At 40.7% G+C, this 22018-nt stretch overlaps 1 protein-coding gene across 1 annotated transcript; it reads left to right on the plus strand.

The window, feature by feature from the left end:
- The first annotated feature begins 3427 nt into the window (after positions 1 to 3427).
- Positions 3428 to 20973, plus strand: LOC139461725 (adhesive plaque matrix protein 2-like). Its single transcript, XM_071243180.1, has 15 exons — positions 3428 to 3482; positions 7033 to 7182; positions 8118 to 8234; positions 8765 to 8881; positions 9953 to 10069; positions 10815 to 10931; positions 11517 to 11633; positions 12915 to 13031; positions 13846 to 13962; positions 14468 to 14584; positions 14866 to 14982; positions 15849 to 15965; positions 17212 to 17328; positions 19257 to 19367; positions 20598 to 20973. Exons 1-15 carry the CDS (start codon positions 3452 to 3454, stop codon positions 20675 to 20677), a joined length of 1659 nt encoding a protein of 552 aa, XP_071099281.1. The 5' UTR covers positions 3428 to 3451; the 3' UTR covers positions 20678 to 20973.
- The last annotated feature ends 1045 nt before the right edge of the window (positions 20974 to 22018 follow it).

The raw sequence follows: 22018 nt of genomic DNA on the forward strand, positions 1-22018 counted from the left end.
TAGTGATGAATACCTGCTGGATCCCACCCGGTGGCATCCGTCACAAACACATTCAAAGGCAAGTCAATTGTTCGCCTGAAAAAACACGGGGACCTATGGTACAAGTCAAAATAGGATATTGCATAGGACATCAAATATGTACATGTCCTCCTCCACCATAAAACATTTTGAAAGCTTTTCTGAGGCCTTGAATGGTGTAACTTTGATCAAACAACTTTTGAGCAAGTGTCGTATGACAGTTAAAATAGTTGTAACTATCACTGACAGCCGGTTATTGGCTTGACAGGAATATCAAGTGCTGTCGTGGACACATTTGAACAGCAGTCAACTGCAGCGAATGAGGCTTTTCAATATAGTTTAGTACCAGAATTAGAGTTATTTCCCCTCTTTGTGCACCTGAACGTGGAAGGTTTGATCGTTCGAAAAATGTAAGGGTTGTATCTTGCGTGATTACTTACTGATTTCACAAGTTTGTCTGATTTCTTTGTTAACCTCTGAGTTTCAGTTTCGAAGTCATAACAATATCATGAGAAGCGATCCATGCTGGGGGTATGATGACACACGGATGACCAACTCAGCGAGGCTAACCACCCGATGGTCGGTCTTCTTACGACCAGCATGTGCTACTGGGGACCTCTCCCAACACGGTGTTTCCACGGTACATGTGAACAAACATTCATAATTTCTTTTTAACAGTGAGCAAGTCAAAACATGTGTGTATTTGCGGAAGAGTGAATGGGATAGACTCAGTGTTTGTGATGATACTTGAGACTGTCCCAAGAAGCCATCAACACGTTCCCCACTCTATAATCCATAGGGGACACGGGTGGCCCAGTTGTCTAAGGCGCTGCGTTTCGCTGTGCAGAGTCGCGTCCCTTGGGCACGCCAGAAACCTATGACTGTGGGTTCGAATCCCGGTTCGCCCCGATTATGTTTAATGTGCTCGTGGGTTTCACCGAAGTGGTAAACGTCTGAGACCTGCATCACTTGGGGCTTTACATTAAGCTGACACGCCGCGATATAACTGTAATGCTGTTAAAAGAAGCGTTTAAACCCAACTCACTCACTATAATCCATATCTACAGAAAGCCCGGTATTTGGTGCAGGCTGAAGGTAAGTTAATTGATGGCGTTTACTTGAAAGTGAGATGTATTTGCACATGATACATTACTAGCAGCAGCGGCCAATGTAAACAAGCTGGGAAACCATGGCATTTGGTCACACTCATAACCCCACTACACCAAACAGTACGCAATTACACATAATCGAATACTGATATCAGGAAACAGGAGTTAAAGACCATCTTCTCAAAGGACGCGGTGATGAACGCGCTAACAGATTTATATATATTGTGTGGAAGATATTTATTCCAATGTTATTTCGCATAATAGTTGAATATTTTAAAGTAGACCACTTCTTCAATAACTGTGATAGTAACGTTTCGGTATAGATCCTTATACAGTTGTACAATTTCTAAATAATGCCTATCAAACAATTCAATAATATAGTCTACAGAGAAGGTCTCAAGGTCTTTGCAATATTTAACAGGATTTCAAACCCTAAAGTTATTTTCAAATTACTATTTTTTACATGATTTGTGAACATGGTAACGCCCAAAACATGAAATATTATGTGTTATCTGTCATGTCGACATATCCTGTTTACACTGTAATCAATTCCGGCTATGTGTAATGCCCAGCTTTGGACTCGACAACGATTGGTTAAAGATTCACAATCATCTTGACCTTTTGTTTCATTGGAAGAACAAGCTTCACCAGCATTATCAGTATTGATGTTGCTAAGGCTGTCCTCTATCACCTGTCCATGTCTCCACACATTAATATGTTGTGTTGCTACAGCATTCAAAGGTTGTGTTGTGGATACAGGGGGTATTAAATCAGGCAAATTGAACTGAAGAAAACAAATCGAGCAAGGAGCGTCCTGTAGCCCTACATCATGGCTAACGTTCTGCCTCTACTGGTGGCCGGTAGGTTATATTTTATTACATAAGTACTTATTCCTTTCTGTGTCCTGACATCACAAACGTTTGTCACAGTAACGCTGGATTTGCCTGTATGAACGCTGTTAGTACTGATGACACTGTTTTGAGAAATTAGTTATGTGGACGAAAATCAAAAGATTTCAATTATGAATCTGCCCTAATAATTGTGATGGTTTTGTTCCCATTGTGAAAGAAAACTGTCGCGATGAAGAGTTCTACTTGACCCTTTTCGCGGAAGCCTGGTGATCCATACTTATACTTTTGGCACTATGGAATCTATTTCTGCACATATTCGAGACTGGTTATTCTCTGGCGTTGGCGATTTGTTCTGTATCTACATAGAGTGAGTGAGTGAGTTGGGTTGAACGCCGCTTTCAACGGAATTCCAGTTATATCACGGCGTGTCAGGCTTGATGTGGGAGAAAACAATAAGCGATGAAGGTCTTAGACGTATACTACTAATTAGGTGAAACGAGCACGTGTATGGTGCTGACAAACCTAGCCTAGGATTAATGGGCCACTCGTGCCCCTGTGACATAGTTACTATGTAACTTTGATATCTCTACATTCTCTACCTTAAACCTAAGCAAGGTGAACCGGGATTCGAACCCACGATCATAGGTTTCTGACACATCTAAGGGATGCAACTCTGCACAACAAATTGCTGCACCTTCTCCGACTGCTATTATTGCCTTTGCAACTCACAATAGCTAGTCATGTAAATGTTACGTGTCGATTCCCAAATTGAAACAATATGTTAACCCAGAAATCTGGACCAAAAAGAGTTTAGTGTGAAACCAACAAACAACCAACAAATGGTATATAATCAACAATTGTACTACAAAATTAACTAGGTTTACAAATCAATACAAATTACTGCACAGCAATTACAATGGCAACAGAGTGGTAGTACAATATTCAATGGCAGTATCAAATACTGAATATAATGGAGTGGTGATGTCAAACAGTTCAGTGATAAAAATATTCAACTATCAGCAACAGAGGTCAAGCTTCCGAGATAAACCTAGGCTTGATCTTGATGGAATGTCAGTTGAAATGTGAGATCTGACAGGGGCGCGCCCGCTCCAGCACTTTCCACACAGTGCTTGACCAGTCCAGTGTCACTAGAACATCACATAATATTCCTAAGATTTCTCTAACGCTTGTCATCCATCCATGCTATTTCGGAAATTTACAGATATTTCGAGCATCTAAATATAATAACATCCTCACCACTACAACTAATCATTGTCCAAATACAATGCAATGAATTTCTACTGAATCGCAACAGAAACAATATAATAAAGTGAAAATCATTGTCTGCCATATAAAAGTAAACTACCGTGCCTACTACTACTACTACTAGTAGTAGTAGTAGTAGTAGTAGTAGTAGGTGTAGTTGTTGTTGTTGTACAATTACTTTCCAGAAGCGCCCTGTAGCCCTACATCATGGCTAACGTTCTGCCTCTACTGGTGGCCGGTAGGTTATATTTTATTACATAAGTACTTATTCCTTTCTGTGTCCTGACATCACAAACGTTTGTCACACTAACGCTGGATTTGCCTGTATGAACGCTGTTAGTACTGATGACACTGTTTTGAGAAATTAGTTATGTGGAGGGAAAATCAAAAGATTTCAATTATGAACCTGACCTAATAATTGTGATGGTTTTGTTCCCATTGTGAAAGAAAACTGTCGCGATGAAGAGTTCTACTTGACCCTTTTCGCGGAAGCCTGGTGATCCATACTTATACTTTTGGCACTATGGAATCTATTTCTGCACATATTCGAGACTGGTTATTCTCTGGCGTTGGCGATTTGTTCTGTATCTACATAGAGTGAGTGAGTGAGTTGGGTTGAACGCCGCTTTCAACGGAATTCCAGTTATATCACGGCGTGTCAGGCTTGATGTGGGAGAAAACAATAAGCGATGAAGGTCTTAGACGTATACTACTAATTAGGTGAAACGAGCACGTGTATGGTGCTGATAAACCTAGCCTAGGATTAATGGGCCACTCGTGCCCCTGTGACATAGTTACTATGTAACTTTGATATCTCTACATTCTCTACCTTAAACCTAAGCAAGGTGAACCGGGATTCGAACCCACGATCATAGGTTTCTGACACATCTAAGGGATGCAACTCTGCACAACAAATTGCTGCACCTTCTCCGACTGCTATTATTGCCTTTGCAACTCACAATAGCTAGTCATGTAAATGTTACGTGTCGATTCCCAAATTGAAACAATATGTTAACCCAGAAATCTGGACCTGAAAGAGTTTAGTGTGAAACCAACAAACAACCAACAAATGGTATATAATCAACAATTGTACTACAAAATTAACTAGGTTTACAAATCAATACAAATTACTGCACAGCAATTACAATGGCAACAGAGTGGTAGTACAATATTCAATGGCAGTATCAAATACTGAATATAATGGAGTGGTGATGTCAAACAGTTCAGTGATAAAAATATTCAACTATCAGCAACAAAGGTCAAGCTTCCGAGATAAACCTAGGCTTGATCTTGATGGAATGTCAGTTGAAATGTGAGATCTGACAGGGGCGCGCCCGCTCCAGCACTTTCCACACAGTGCTTGACCAGTCCAGTGTCACTAGAACATCACATAATATTCCTAAGATTTCTCTAACGCTTGTCATCCATCCATGCTATTTCGGAAATTTACAGATAATTCGAGCATCTAAATATAATAACATCCTCACCACTAATCATTGTCCAAATACAATGCAATGAATTTCTACTGAATCTCAACAGAAACAATATAATAAAGTGACAATCATTGTCTGCCATATAAAAGTAAACTACCGTGCCTACTACTAGTAGTAGTAGTAGAAGTAGTAGTAGTAGTAGTAGTAGTAGTAGTAGTAGTAGTAGTAGTAGTAGTAGTTGTTGTTGTTGTTGTTGTTGTTGTTGTTGTTGTTGTACAATTACTTTCCAGAAGTTATGTAAATACAAAAATATGTTATATAGATTTTCTGAGTAAGCCCTGTCCCAAGCTTGTCTTCGTATATAGGCAAATGTGTGCATTCGGTGTCCTTGGCCCAAAACTAATAACACTGATCATACATAAATTTTCAAACAAATACAAGCATATCGACGTGTTCAAGCAAGCACAATGACATGTTCAGGCGAGAAGTGGTGTCTGGTAGCACTCCGAACAACGACGCAAACATTAACAGGTATCGCCGGCCACTTGATTCGCGCTCCACGTGGATTTTCCCACAGTACATAGATCACCTCCCCCCTGCTGAGGGTGGGGATCAGTCTCCATGAGGAAGCCAATGTACACAGCATCAATTACCACGGGCCAAGGTACTTCGATTACTATTTGGATTTGTGTAAAGACGGTGGGTAAATGACGCATTCGTTGGACAAATTAGTCTCCCCGGCGTTGTATTTGTTCTCGTCTGATTCACTCCATTTCGAAGGTTTTGTAGAATTTTAATCAAATGATTGCACAGATATATGCTAATTGAACAACAACGTTCGTTTACAATGATAACGTTGGTAGTGACGGTGTCCCCGGAGGAGTTGGAGGATACCTTTACGCGAATACCTGGCATCATCACTATTTGATAGTCATTCATAAACAAATGCTTATGATATATTAGGGGTCGGAATGGATTCTACTTTCACCAAACATGTCTTATGAATCTAGAAAGGGTTTGTCTTTTTTACGTAAGATCCTTGGTTGAGGGTTTTCGCTTTTCGTAGCATACACAATCTTTGTTTCGAGGTAATGTTTCAACCTTATTGAATAACTCTTATCAAGTATTGGTGTCTGTGAATGTTTTTATAGTTTGATATGATCTAAACATATATTTATCGGCATTCTGTTCTTACTTTATGTCAATTCTACTACACTGCTAGATTATAGCGTGATGGTTAAAGTGTTACCTCTCCAAGCCGATTACCCGAGTTCAACCCCTCACATGGCAACAATATTTGAATGCCTTTCTTGGTGCCCTCAAATGAGAGTTAGTGCTGAAATCTGATTGGTTATTAAATGAGTTCCGAAGACCGGAATTTGTAGGTTCACAATCTACACAAATAATACAATGGGTCAACTACGTGGGCAACACCAATTACTAACAGGCCCTCTAACATATTAGTGCACTTATGACCAGATTTTGTCCCTGCCACTGCTGAATCCGGGAGGGTGTTGGAAACTGGTAAGAATTTGCTAGTTTTAAGAGCATACCGTCCGTACTTGTCAACTAGATACGACGCAATGACCCCAAAACGGCCTCGTGTTGCTCCTATGTTGTTACAGCCTTCTAGTACCTGTCACATCACGAAACTTCTCGAACGATCAAGTTGTTTGTCAACAACCAAGGGAAGCAACTCTGAATCACACTTCCTGTTAGATTCTGGCCATTTTAGCACTCGACATGTTACGAGCGTTTCACAAATTTGCTGCCACTAACAATCTCTACTGCCACAGGACAATACTTATCAGAAATCAGAATGTTGTTGACTTTTCTCAGCATTTGTATGTAACAAATCTGTTCGAGTAAACGTAGAAAATAATCAGCGAAAAAGTTAACCCATATTTTTTTAAAATAACAATGTTGAGAAAAATTATTTGTTTTCATATTTTCGGATTTTACTGAGTACTAGTACCAGTTTTCAATGCCTGGAAATGTCATTTGGAACCTAAAGGGAAAAGGTACATTAGCTTCTCACAATTACTTGCCACATCCTCTTTTTGTGGCCTCACAGTTATCCTATGATTGACAAGACTTATCAGTTTCTCCCCGTAAATGAGTGAGTTTGGCTTAACGTCGTTGTGAACAGCATTTCAGCTATGTCTAGGCGTATCAGCGTCATGTGGGAGGAAAGCCCGACGTGATGCAGATCTTAGACGATTATCACTTTGGTGAAACCTACGAGCACGGGTATAGTGCTGACAAACCTAAAAAGCCTTTGACTAATGAGCCACTCGTGCCCCTGTCTTTTTGTTACTATGTTAATTTAATATCTCTATATTTCCATTTAAATAGCACTGGTTCTTGGAGCCACTCCCATTCAAGATGTTGCTGCTGGTGTTTGCCTGAGCAACGACAGCTGTAACGGCCATGGAACATGTGGCACTGCCTGCAGCACAACATGCACGTGTACAGACGGCTACAGCGGTGACGACTGCACCATACGTATGTTCATATTTAGTACAAACGCATCGCTATTAACCACAATAAATATATCATTATTGGTGTGGGAGGCCTTACATGTGATGTGCTTCATTCTGTATAAAAACAGTTTAGCGTTTCCTTACAATCTAAAATCCCTAATCTTAAAACCAATGTTATGTTCTTTTAATGAAATATATCTGATTGACTGTGAGATTTACAGCGCTTAGTCTACTCTTATCTCAACAACAATAGATATAATTTACTAAAGAGAGCTATGGGGTACATTAATTTGTGTGAATACTTGTGAATGAACACAACATCAAAGGGAACAATATATAATTTCTAGATCAAATCTCCATATTATGAAGAAAACCATTTGAGGAACAGTAAACTACGGTTACAACAAATGAACCACTACTTTTAGTTCGGTATAAGCATATATACAACATACAGTTAATGGCCGTGACCAAAAAGCAGTTCGTTGTATCCGTTAGTTCGTTATAAGCGTGTTCGTTATAAACGTAGTTATTTCAACTGCGTGCTGATGTTCCATTGTGATGTTCTAGTAATATAACCGTGTAATGTCGCAAATGTGAAAATGTCCCATATTTGAATAAATTACCTTTATGTATATGACCTGAAGTGAATTGTTCGTCAAAACAGGTATAATATCAGCAACAAATTGCTTTCATACAGTGAACTATATAATTATTTTGGTAATCTTTGAGTTTTGTAGCATTCGTATTTGTGTCTTGGATGAATAAATAACATTTTCTTTATGGAATGTCGGTAACGACCCACGTCAAAAAAGTTGTTTTTACTTTCGCTTTTATTACAATATATGTGTATGTTTGTAATTGATTGCCAGAAAATCTGCTTTCTGGATTAACTAGCTGCTACCATCCCTGCGTCGATAGAAGTTCATTCATCAGAAGAATATTGCATTTATCGTTTAGCTCCAATCTGCACTGGCGGTGGAAGTGAGTGTGGCACCCACGGTTCCTGTGATAACTCCACATCAACCTATGTCTGCAGCTGCACTGGTGGTTATTCTGGCGACCTGTGTAAAACTGGTAAATGAAAAGCACACTTGTTATTTGTAAACTATCAATGGATGACAACTGTACATTTAAGCTAGTGAATTATACATTACTACAAACTACCCATTGTATAACGTGAACTATAATTCGAATAAAGAACCACATGGAAATTATATTCGCAAATGTTAATGTTGATATAGACTTAAGATGCTATTGTTTGACTGGCGTATGTATATCTCATTATAGTTACACAAAATGAATTATATGTTCATTATATCATTAAGCTCAACAAAACATCATCTTGAGAAAAACTTTGTCAAGATTAAGAATAGGAGGTATTTCAAAATATAAGATTGTCCAGTCTTTTTATCCATTGCAAATTTGAAAGCCAATATATTTGAAGTGCCGAACAAAATTTATTTCAATTATATCATTTTGTCGATACTATCCGTGTGCCTCACTATGACATACCGTAATCGTCGAATATGGGACATATGAAATATTATTAGTTCTCGACAACGATCACTTTTTCATACAGTTAATTCATTTGTGAATACCTACAGCTCCCATCTGTACTGGAAGTGGCAATGAGTGTGGCTCGCATGGTTCCTGTGATGATTCCAAAAGCACATATTTCTGTAGCTGCACTGATGGGTACATGGGAAGCACTTGCAAAACAGGTTTGTTTGTTTGTTTGTTTGTTTGTTTGTTGTTAAACGCCGCTCTCAGCAATATTCCAGCTATATGACGGCGGTCTGTAAAAAATCGAGTCTGGACTAGACAATCCAGTGAATGACATTATGAGAATTGATCCACGCAATTTGGATACGATGGTTGGTTGGTTGGTTTGTTGTTTAACGCCGCACTCAGCAATATTCCAGCTATATGACGGCGCTCTGTAAATAATCGAGTCTGGACCAGACAATCCAGTGATTGATATCATGAGCATCGATCCACGCATTTGGGATCGATGACATGCATCAACAAAGTCAGCGAGCCTGACCACCCGATCCCGTTAGTCGCCTTTTACGACAAGCATAGTCACCTTTTACGGCAAGCATGGGTTGCTGAAGACCTATTCTACCCCGGAATCTTCACGGGTCTTGGATACGATGACATGCATCAACCATGTCAGCGAGCTTGACCACCCGATCCTGCTAGTCGCGTCTTACGACAAGGGTTTGTAACTAATAACAAACAGTAGACTTGTTTAAAGCGGGGTTTTATATAGAAATAAACACGTATGACGTTTTACATGGGCACTATAAAACCATAATAGTGTAGCTGGTGGTAGCTGTTGAGCACCTGTGACCCAATGGTGTTGAATACAGCGGTAAATGAGCTATGCGTATATTGACACCATCTCAGCATCTTGTAATCATTCACAGCGACTCATATTAAAAAAAGAAACTAAATAGAAAACAAAATACCAAAAGGAATTGTTAGAAATGTCCAAGATCTGACAATCATGAAGTTCTCCGAAGGTATTCAAGTCGAGACCATATGTTTATTCATGCAAAGTGTGTGTTAAATTCTGTGTCGTTTTGAACACTTACTTGAACTTGAACTTCAATCTTTAACATACAAAAAACAACAGGGGTCTATACTATTCTCCGCCTGTATACTTCGACACATTTGTCCGGAGCAGGATCCGCATGCTTCTGCAGATATACATTAGCTTGCTAGGATATTATGTGTACTTGTTTATAGACTCTTTGAAGAAGTGTTTATTTATTGTGTATATTTTTCAGCCCCCATCTGCACTGGCGGTGGAAATGAGTGTGGCACCCACGGTTCCTGTGATAACTCCACTTCAACCTATGTCTGCAACTGCACTGGTGGTTATTCTGGCGACCTGTGTAACACTGGTAAATGAAATTTAGCCTTTGACTATTATGAACTATCAATACATAGCAACTGTTAATTGATAACTAGCCCATTATCCATTACGTATAATGTCATTTGAATTATGTTCCATCTTGAAATTATATTCACAAATGTGAACTTGATATAGATTTAAAATGTTATTACAGTGTGTGTATATCTCATTCGTTACAGTACATTTAATTATATCTACAAACTCATCAAACGTAAATTAATGTCATTTTACAACAAAACATTTCAACGAGAGAATCCACATGGCACAATGTAGGACTCTTCATCACTGTATAATTTGTCAAGGTACAATGCTCCAGACATTTGCATTCGAGAATTGCCAATTGCCGAGTTTTAATTATGAACGCAATTCTTTCTCAACGAAAAGAGTATCAAAGTCTGTTCCAGCTATGTTTATCCTATTTGGTTTAAATCCGATGTTGGGATCTGGATATCCGTGGTCCCATTTTGAGCTTTAACGACAAACAAACTGCATCAGATATTTTTCAAATTATGATGCTAAAGAAAACCTGGGCAAAAGTCAGTTTGTTGCCGTAGATGATTATGAAAACAGAACGGTTTTTGAATTGACCTCCGTGTGGCTTGTTAATGTCAAACCTGACAACATTTTGAAGTACTCATTCAAACAAACAGTATCCTAAATCAATCTTCAAACATTCTAGTATATTCTAAGGCGAGATTACCTTTACAAACGCCAAGGCAATATTTCCGCTTCAGCCCCAATCTGTACTGGAGGTGGCAATGAGTGTGGCTCGCATGGTTCCTGTGATAACTCCACAAACACATATGATTGCAGCTGCACTGATGGCTACAGGGGCGACACGTGCACAACAGGTGAGCGACCGGCAATTAATGGCACATTACAAGCTCATTCCTGACGCAAAAAAACTTGCTTCCTATGTATCAACTCTTTGTATGAAGTTGGTTGGTTGGTTTGTTGTTTTACGCCGTGCTCAGCAATATTCCAGCTATATGACGGCGCTCTGTAAATAATCGAGTCTGGACCAGACAATCCAGTGATTGATATCATGAGCATCAATCCACGCAATTTGGATCGATGACATGCATCAACCAAATCAGCGAGCCTGACCATCTGATCCCGTTAGTCACCTTTTACGACAAGCATAGTCGCCTTTTACGGCAAGCATGGGTTGTTGAAGACCTATTCTACCCCGGATCTTCACGGGTCCTTTGTGTCAAGAAGTATATTAGTCAAAATGCCTTTAAATTTCTCCACATGACGTTTGTCATGGGAAAAGTTTCACAACACTGAGGTTCAACAAAATTCAACATTCAAACAAAAAAAACAGGTGGTTAAATTTTACATGTGTTCAATACGTTAATATTTTTCAGAAAGTAAACGTAAAGTTATATATATATATATCAATGGCAAGTTAATGTACTAGAATTAAACTTCAGCCCCCATCTGTACTGGAGGTGGCAATGAGTGTGGCTCGCATGGTTCCTGTGATAACTCCACCAACACATATGTCTGTAGCTGCACTGATGGCTACAGGGGCGACACATGCACAACAGGTTGGTTGTATGAATACCAAACATGCTTTTCAACTAAAAATATTTTATGCGAAATCCTTTTCTCTTCATACCCCATCCAAACAAACAAACAAACAAACAAACAAACAAACAAACATGTGTTAACTAATTAATCCAATTGTTTGATTATTTTTTTTTTTGTTTAACGCCGCACTCAGCAATATTCCAGCTATATGACGGCAGTCTGAAAATAAGTCTGGACCAGACAATCCAGTGATTGACATCATGAGTATCGATCCACGCAATTTGGATACGATGACATGCATCAACCGATCCCGTTAGTCGCCTCTTACTACAAGCATGGACGCCTTTTATAGCAAGCATGGTATTCTAACCCGGATCTTCACGGGTCAATCCGCTTAAGAAGCCATTCAGATCAGCATATCTCATAACGCATTTTCCTTCCTGTTCTGTTTCCATGGGTCAAAACATGACACAACAGTTACCCTGGGGTTTGTATGATATAGTTGATCTTAATTCATGCCGAAAAAATATTATTTCCCAATTCATTTATAGTCAAAAGCATGAGTGGTTGGGTTTTAGGGCTGGGGACACGACGAAGTAATCTTGATCTCATTAGAACCCATGTTTCATCTTCACGTTGTTACATGACTTGGGTTTAAACACTGGATTCTGAAATTGCCCGTATTTGAATTGGTTACTTTTATGGAATACGATTCTAGAGTTCAAGGTAAATAAAAGCTTTTTCAGCCACGTGTTTACGTGCAGTGGGAAATAAACGCTCTCGTTAAAAAAACGATAATACAGCTTGACCTAATTTTTCATGAATTGGTGGCGCATATGACTATATGAATTACCAGTGTTTCACATGTACTTCACCTTCATTTATTATTGTTCAGCCCAGTATGCCATACCTGAACATATATGGCCTTGAATGATGTTAGTTTCAAGGCCTCAGTAAAGCTTTCAAAAAAGTGTTATAGTTGGGACATTTTCAAATTTCACGTATCAGTGACAAAAACGATGCCCTAGTTTGACTTGTACCATATGTTCCCGTGTTTTTTTCTGTCTTTGCATGTGTTTGTGACGGGTGCCATCGGAGGAGCAGGATACGCTCACCTTTTCGTGAACACCTGGTATCATTTCTATTTAATAGTGATTCATAAACACGTGTTCATGATATAGTCGGAATCGTACAATCGACTCTGCTTTATGCAGAGACTTCTATTGGATATGGAACGGGTTTTGTCCCTTTATTTATCATTATTATTTTTTCTGATTATGTATGTATGTGTGTTTCAGCACCCATCTGCACTAGCGCTGGCAGTGAGTGTGGCTCGCATGGAGTTTGTGACACCGCCACAGGCACCTATTTCTGTAGCTGCACTGGTGGCTACAAGGGCAATACCTGCACAACAGGTGAGTGACCGAATCACAACAGCGTGAGTGAGTGAGTGAGTTGGGTTAACACGGCTTTGAACAACCTAGCTCAACATTGAAAATACAGTATCTTTATCGCAATTACTCCCAGGCGAAAGTAAATGTCAACCATTTGGTGTCAACGAACATATTGAAGTGGTATGGTTCAGTCAATGTTTTGAATGAGTTGAACAAATGAAACAGACTTTTCACAAAACATGGAGCTTTATATGCTCGAACATTATATCTTATAAGTCATTATATTAGACATATAACAGGCATTGGATGTGTGTAGCTCATCAACTTCGTAAGTGAGATGGAATTGGGCATCCCCAAAGAAACATTCGGCGAGCCTGATAGGGTTTAGTTCTTTACCGGGCGTCGCAGCGTAGGTCACATTCGCCTTCAGAAACGCGCCAAATTTCATTTTCTCTGTAGTCCCTAAAACGTGAAAATCTCTAAGTTGATATGTCGTGTTTTCTCCACAGAATGTATTGCCCAATATATGTTTTGAATATTATAGAAACCGCAACTCTGCCTTTTGTCATCATATCATTATTTTATACCTACGGACAGATTTTGAGACAAAATGCTTTCTATAAATATAAACTTCCGGGATGAAGGGGCCTTTAGAATCGTTAAAAGTCCAAAGCCATGGTAGAATTAGAAGATAAACCTACATTGGTTTGACCTTAGATTCGAAACCTCTTTAATCTCTATATTTAAACTCTGTATTAAAGTCTGTTTCGAGGTATTTTAAGGTAATTACTTCATGAACTGTGTGTAAATGTTCCCATCAATGTGATCACTACAGCCCCCATCTGTACTGTCGGTGGGAGTGAGTGTGGCAGCAACGGTTCCTGTGATAACGCCACATCTACCTACGTCTGCAGCTGCACTGATGGCTATTCTGGAAATTTGTGTAACACTGGTAAATAACATGTGTTTTGCTCATCAAGAACTGTCAATAAATAACTAGTTTAAGAATGACTACACTTTTAACATGTAAGCCTGTTGAGACAATTCCAATTTTTTTAAAGAAGAAAACATGCCCTCAAACACTGTTAAATTTAAGTAAATACATATGTTTCGCTTTTAAACTGTATCCTACACTTTATCAATAATTGCTTGTTGTTATGTATATAATTTGTTTTAATCCTCTCGTGTATATTGTAACTATCTATTTTGTTTTAATATTGACAATGTATGTCCTGTGGGCCAGTGGCCTTTTTGACTTGAATAAACACACACACACCAAGAAGAATACATTACAGGGTCAATTCGTAGACTGAAAATAACAGCGGAACGTGTATAACTCCGCTGCGATGTTATTTTCCAATTGTTTGATAACTGATGACGTCAGGAAGGTCAGAGGTATGCCTGTTTGTTGTCAGCCCCCTTTTTCATACAGTTTATTCATTTGTGAATATCTACAGCCCCCATCTGCACTGTCGGTGGAAATGAGTGTGGCAGCCACGGTTCCTGTGATAACTCCACATCTGCCTATAGCTGTAGCTGCACTGATGGCTACTCTGGCGACCTATGTAACACTGGTAAATAACATGTACCTTGGCTTAATGAAAAATATCAACAAATGCCAAAAATATATTCGCAAAGATGAATTTTGTATTAGAAAACAGAAATCTTCCATAGCACATGTAGTGGCACATGAATAAGAAAAAAATAGCTTCATTACTTTGTCAAATTAACCACGTTCTTGCACAGTTGCACAGTGAACAAGTCAAGTGAACAAACCCCGACTGTTCGCCAGCCCTGATGTCAGGGCGAATGCTATATTTTCATAATCATTCATGTAACAATATGTGTCTTCCAGCCCCAGTGTGCACGTCCGATGGAAGCCAGTGTGGAAGTAATGGAGAATGCAATACTTGTGGGACAAAATATTCCTGTCAATGTTACGGCGGCTATGGTGGCGAAACCTGCCAAACCAGTAAGTCTTGGTTCCATGGTCGTGTGTGAGGGGTTTTGTGTGTGTGTGTGTGTGTGTGTGTGTGTGTGTGTGTGTGTGTGTGTGTGTGTGTGTGTGTGTGTGTGTGTGTGTGTGTGTGTGTGTGTGTGTGTGCGCGCGCGTTTTAATGCCACAACATTAAGGAGAGTTGTTGACCAGTGATCCATTCATATATATTTCACCATTATTTTGCCGTTTACGCACAAAGGAATCTGTTTCGGCGGAAAATCGATACTGGGCATCCTCTGGCGTTGACGTTTTGTGTTGTATTCAACACGTTGGTTACATTCACATTTCACACAAAAACATTCAGGCAAATCCATCCTTGCTTGGCGTAAGAGGCGACTTCAGGCTGATCGGGTGGTCAGGCTAGATGACATGATTGATGCATGTTATCGTATCATGAATGCTCGCATCGATGCTCATGACGTCAATCACTGGATTGTCGGTCCAGACGCGATTATTTACAGACCGCTGTTTAAATACTGCTGTGTCCGGCGTTAAACAACAAACAAACAAACATCATCTGTTTATTATCTCCTGGGATGTTTAGGCAAAACTACGTATCCACTCACCTGCAATACACATGTCACCACCAACCCGAACCTCACAGAGAGTCAGTACAGCCTTACATATAGACAAACGTTGGATTTTGATGAATCGGGCAACTACTGGTTCATCACAGGGCAGTGTGGCCATGAACCCCCGGCTTCCACAGGTAATGGGGGCGCCGTTGGATTCTGCCGGGGGTCTGGTCTGAACGCCAGAATCGCTTGATCTCTCAGACGATAATCTAAAACGCAAATGAAGGGTATCGACAAATATCTGTTTTTGTTTCTTATTTTCAGGTCCAAAATGCAGTGTCAGGGGGTCTGAATGTGGCTCGCACGGCACTTGCAACACGACAGCCTCCCCCTACATCTGTGGTTGCAGCGACGACTACACCGGAGATACCTGTACAGTAGGTAGGTCGACTAAGTTCTTTCAGCCCAGCTGTTAACACTGTCTACATGTACGAGGGGTGGTCAAAAGGTTCTAAGCCTAACAAACAACACACATTTGTGAAAGTGTTTTTATTAATATTTTTTACATAATCTCATGGTTTTCAATACACTTCTCATATCGATAGTGAAGCTTTTCAATCCCAGTCAGGAAGCAGTTTCGTGAAGCCTTCCTGAAAAAACCATCCACGACAGCTTTGTCGTATTAGCGCTTTCTACGAAGGTGTTCTTTCAGTTTAAGAAATAGGTGGAAATCGCTTGGTGGCAGGTCTGGCGAGTATGGAGAATGAGGAAGCTCTTCGAACCAATGATCTCGCACAGCAGCCTTTGCAAGGTGTGAGAAGAGGCATTGTCATGAAGTAGTGGAACTCCAGCACGCAGCATTCCCCGCCGCTTTTCTTTGATAGAATCTCTCAGGCGATGAAGCAAATCAGCAAAGTATGCACCGGTAATCGTCTTTTGATCACACCCTTTGCATCCCAGAATACAGTGGCTTGGGTCCCGGAAAAGTGGATGGTGCCATTCCATGGATTGACGTTTTGACTCGGGATTATAGTGGTAGATCCGTTACTAATCTATTTTTGAATTTGAAGAAATCCGCCACAATTGGCTCTGTATTTTCTCTGTCAATGTCAGTTCCTTTTTCCTTTAGATCAGAATTTAGAAATTTAGAATTTAGAATCTGTTAATGTTCATGAAAAATAGTTCCAATGGATCCTTGGCTTAGACCTGAGTCTTCCTCCAGTTCAGCAATGGTAATACGTCTATCTGATTGAATCTTCATTGATGGAAGTTGAGGGACGTCAAGACCTAGGGTCATCATCAAGGCTTATTCACCCAGCACTAAACATAGCTGCCCAAAGTTTAACAGTGGAATAGCTAGAACAGTTATTCCCATACACGGTCATGAATTTCTTAGGGAGTTCTTTTCTCTGAGGTAAAAAAAATTGTTCTTTTCCATTTCTGTGTCCATTTGGACCCCGATCACGTTCAACTGGCTGTCACAAACATACAAACGGCATCAACAGGCCAAATGAACTACTCACACAATGCACTACATTGGCGAGTTCACTTTGTTATGGCCCTTAGTTGAAAGCCAGACTTAGAACTTTTTGACCAGCCCTCTTATAGCCTCAATGTCTGTATGTGGAAGGTGATCTGTTTAAACAATCTCAAACAAGTAGGCATGTAGCATCCCTCTCTTCCCAAGCTCCTATCTGTACTTCCGGTGGTAACGAGTGCGGCAGTAACGGGACCTGTGACCGTACATCCTCCCCCAACAAGTGCTCCTGTACTGGTGGCTACACCGGAACACTGTGTGGAACAGGTGCGTTTTGTGTAGTTCTACTAAACGTACATGTATCTGACGTCTCTGTGGTAACCAGGGTTAGTGAAGCTTGTCTGAAAACTCAAGCGTCTGATAGTGTTGCCTTATGGGGATAACACTCAGAATCAAGAAGGTTGAGAACCTGCATCAACAGGTCATCTCGAGAGGCATTGGCACGAGACTATACTGGAACTGGATACACGAGTTTCACTCCTTCACCTGACTATTATATTACACAGCACAATCTATCGGGATTTATGTCCGTTATGTAACTGTTGTGTGATACCAAATTGTATAGTTTTGCAAAACCACACGTTTTCAAAATCGGCTGTAGAAGCGGCTGTGATGTGACTCACAGTGAAATCGCGTAATATCACATCCAAAAGAAAGTTTTTACCGACTTCACTTGACCAAACACCAAAAACAAAGGCATATGTGGGATTTATGATGATTAATTTATAAACAGAAATCATTTTCCATGAATTAGAATGTAAATGCATTGTAATGCCATATTGCATTCTCCACAATACACAAAGAAAGAGTCAAGGGGTCCAAATTAAAAATTACACAAATCAGAGTTCATTGAAAAAGTGCATGAAGAGTCCATTAATGACACAGTAGTCAGGTAACACGTCATCGATAGCGAGTGTGACCACCCTAGGGCATCCATGCACGCCAACACACGCCTCCTCATTGACATCGTCAGTCGGCGGATAACGTCAACAGGAATCCTGTTCCATAAGTTCAATAGAGTCTGTTCAAGTTCCTGTCGGTTTGCTGGAGGCGGTACATGTTGTCTCAGCTGACGATCAAGATGATCCCAGAGATGTTCAATGGGGTTCATGTCTGAAGAACAAGGTGGCCAGGGCAATACGTTGACGTTAACGTTGTTCAGGTAGTCTTGAACAATTCGGGCGGTGTGAAGCCTTGCGTTGTCTTGTTGCAAAATTAATCCTCTTGGCTGATGTTGAATAAAGGGCACCACAACAGGTCTCAACACTTCATCCCTGTATCGCTGAGCATTCAGGTTTCCTCGGATGATAACCAGCCGTGTTGTAATCTGGCCACAAATGCCACCCCATACCATGACGCCTCCACCTACAAACGGGTGAACCCCTCTAATGCAGTTTGGAGCCAGTCGCTCTCCCCTTCGTCGAAAAACACGAACTCTGCCATCGTTCCTGAACAGACAGAACCGACTTTCATCTGTAAAGAGCACTCTCGCCCAGTCACGTTGCTGCCACCGACGTACAGTTCGTTCCCATTGCAGTCTGCGTTGACGGTGTAGACGGGACAAGGCCATTCCACGGAAGGGTCGGTAGGCTCGTATACCAGCCGTACACATGCCAGTCACACATCTGTTTCGGAGGTGAATCTGTCGGATGTAGCGGTCTTCGGCCGGTGTTGTCACTCTCGGTCTTCCCGATCTTGGGCGGTCTTGAGTCTGTCCTGTCTGTTGGTAGCGGATTATCAACTTGCTGATGGTGGTCTGGGAACAGGTGAAGGTCCTGGCTATCTGACGTTGAGTAGCCCCCATATTGGCCATACCGATCGCTCTGTCTCGCTTGTGTAAGTCTGAGCATATTCTTGGTGTTTTTTTGCTTACTGAATGCCTGCTCTGTCCAACGTCGGTATTTATGCCACAATCACGCACGTGCATTTGGACCAATGTCTCAAAATCACATTTTGCACGCTTTCAACAATGCATGATTTGGAAAGCTGCGTTCGAAAATCTGCGTTGTGGTTGTGGTCATGTTGCATTTGGGCGAATGTTTTCTGCGGGGGTTCAAACCTGAACCAGCTTTTTTGCTTTTTATACAACTATTTTTAAAGTGAAAACTTTCTTTTGCCCGGTAGTTTACTTGTATTGCTAAAGCCATTTGACAACATTGGTCTCCAACCGTTGACATGTATGTTTTCCTTTACAGCTCCGACTTGCACTAACACTGGTGGGGAGTGTCAGAACGGGGGGAAATGCAACACAAAAGTCACCCCGTACACGTGCGCATGTGCAGTCGGTTTCAGCGATACAACGTGTGGTATGTTCCTTGGCGGATCCTCATATTTGTTACCAACTTATTTCCTAATCAATGTCAATAATTAAGCCACGCCCACTGCTTTTATTGCTACGGAATGTCGGGGAATCCTAATAATACAGCAGAGGGAATTCCCTTTTTGCTCACGTGTATCGTCATGCACATGACATTTAGCGGATGTCATGCATATTCATTGTCCAAACTACCCTTTGAGACTGAAGGCCGAGAATAAATGAAACAGCAAACGTGCAGGCTCGCTCGCCTGGTTTTTTCGGGCTTCATTTCTCACCCGCATATTTCCATCTGTGTCTTCCCGTTATCAGGGAACTAATGTTTGAATCTGTTATTTGAAACAGCTACACTCCCGGAAATATTTGTTCCGGTTCGTTAAACTCTGACTGTTGCAGTTCTTCTCGCCTGTTTCCTTGATTGACAGGTCCTTTGAACTTTGTTTTGATCCTACTCTCCGTTGATTGGCTTCGGGTTTTGTGGGCGTGTCAAGTTTTGTGCATTAATTAAACAAGCACCTGATTCATGTCACGCCACAGCATGTATTCCTATACCTGGAAAGTGACACGACAATCGTGTCATTTTTTTTCTGCTTTGATATATACATCACGCTTTGGTTAAACTATTGTAGATAACACATGTTTTCGTTGTCGAATTTAATTATAATGAATGTCTGTGTGTTTTTTCGGTTCATTGAGGTCCGCGGATTCATACAGTTTGCAAATTGGTTTTTCGATTCATACCTTAATGAACCGAAAAAAATCCACAGTCAATCCTGAAATGACATCACCCCGAAAATGACGTCATAGCAGGAATGACGTCAGTAACACATGACGTCACATATGTATTACGTTATTTTAATCAGATGATGCGATTGTACATTTTGCAGTATGTAAAATAATCTTCCACAGATTAGCTTCCAATCGTGGATCAAGGTGGATCATGGTCCCATGTGGATCCCATGTGGATATCTATTACCTAAATGGAGACGAAATAAGTCCACTGATGACAATCATTGCTTAGACTGCCATTGACAAAGAACAGACATTGCGATTATCAGGTTCAAGTAAAAAGCTGAAGGTCTAAGCCCACCAGACTGAACTAGCTACATTGTATTCTGATTTCCAAAGCTGTTTTTTTCGGCAATTTGTCCAGGAGAATATTTCGGTTTGTCGTTCGAAGCGTATATCAGTGGGCACTTTACGTATCTATGATATTTTACAGGTACTCGTTCTGGAGCAAACCACGTGATCTTTTGCATGACGTCACTGTTGCTATTGGTTGTGGGATTCCTCACCCTATAAGCCTGACAGAACAGATGCTGAAAGGATGATGACTGATGCATCCCCCCAGACGTCGGCAGCTCGGTAATACCTGCCATCCTACCCCCATGAGTGCATGGACGGCTACGACATTAATATCACATGCCGATTATGTCAATAATTCTCATTCTATTGCAATCATCCCAAATCTCTGATTTTTTTGTAATTTTCATGACACGTGTTTGATAGATATATTCCAATACTTACCTCTGCCCTGAAAAGTGTTGATGCCCAATGAACCCCTTTGAAACATGTTCGATGCCATGATGACGTGTAGAATTACTGACCAACGGTTTTTCCACTGAAATAAACGGCATAGTTCATGAAGTGTTCGTTTGGCTTTTAGTTTGTTTCTGTTGCACCTCGGGAACACACTATCATTTAAATCCTACACACATATCACCTGCCCCTAGGACAAATATGTACACAATAGAGAGTACACACAAATAGCAGATTAAACTAATTATATTCCTTGAAGATCCGGTGTAGAATAGGTCTTCAGCAACCCATGCTTGCCGTAAAAGGCGACAATGCTTGTCATAAGAAGCGACTAACGGGATCGGGTGGTCAGGCTTACTGACTTGGATGATGCATGCCATCGTATCCCAGTTGTGTGGATCGGTGCTTATGATGTCAATCACTTGATTGCCTGGTCCTGGTCCAGACTCGATTAACTACAGACCGCCGTCATACAGCTGGATTATTGCTGAGTGCGGCGTTAAAAAACAAACAAATCAAATCAATGTTCCTAGACCTATATTGAAAATGTTCTTGTTTTTCCGTCATCTACCAAAGCTGATACAGTGTTTAACAAACGTGATTCTTTAGGAAAATGTACGTTTTCAAAAGACTGTTCCACTTGTTTTCGGGGATCCCGGGCATTGTGTTTAACAAAGCAAATAATCCCTCCCTGTGAGATATAGTTGGACCAGGCAAACAAATGACTGACAGAATGAGCAAACCAAATGGGCTCGACAACACAGAGCCAGGTTACCGAGTATATAATCGATATAATATCGCCTATCTTCTATGATAGATACCCTGTACCCATTTGTTTTGAGGTTTTCGGTCCAGTTCAAATGACATGTTGTTCAAAACAAACAAATTAGTGGCAAGAGATTGAGATGGTGACGTGACTTCAGTAACGAAGACTTGGTGGCGAAGAGGATAACCGACTATACCAGCCTCCTCATACGATGCTCTCACGACAAGAATGGGTATGCATGTTAAACTATCGTATTTTATCTGAGCAAGACAGCACTGCACACGCACACGCACAAGCACACGCACACGCACACGCACACGCACACGCACACGCACACG

Source organism: Haliotis cracherodii, unplaced genomic scaffold (genome assembly GCF_022045235.1).
Source record: "Haliotis cracherodii isolate W230 unplaced genomic scaffold, xgHalCrac1.p SCAF_15, whole genome shotgun sequence".
NCBI classification, from domain to species: Eukaryota; Metazoa; Mollusca; class Gastropoda; order Lepetellida; family Haliotidae; genus Haliotis; species Haliotis cracherodii.

Coding starts and splice junctions, on each gene's coding strand:
- LOC139461725 (XM_071243180.1), top strand. CDS start 3,452: ATGGCTAACGTTCTGCCTCTACTGGTGGCCG. Junction 13,963..14,467: donor TGGAAATTTGTGTAACACTG/GTAAATAACATG, acceptor GAATATCTACAG/CCCCCATCTGCACTGTCGGT. Junction 14,585..14,865: donor TGGCGACCTATGTAACACTG/GTAAATAACATG, acceptor TGTGTCTTCCAG/CCCCAGTGTGCACGTCCGAT.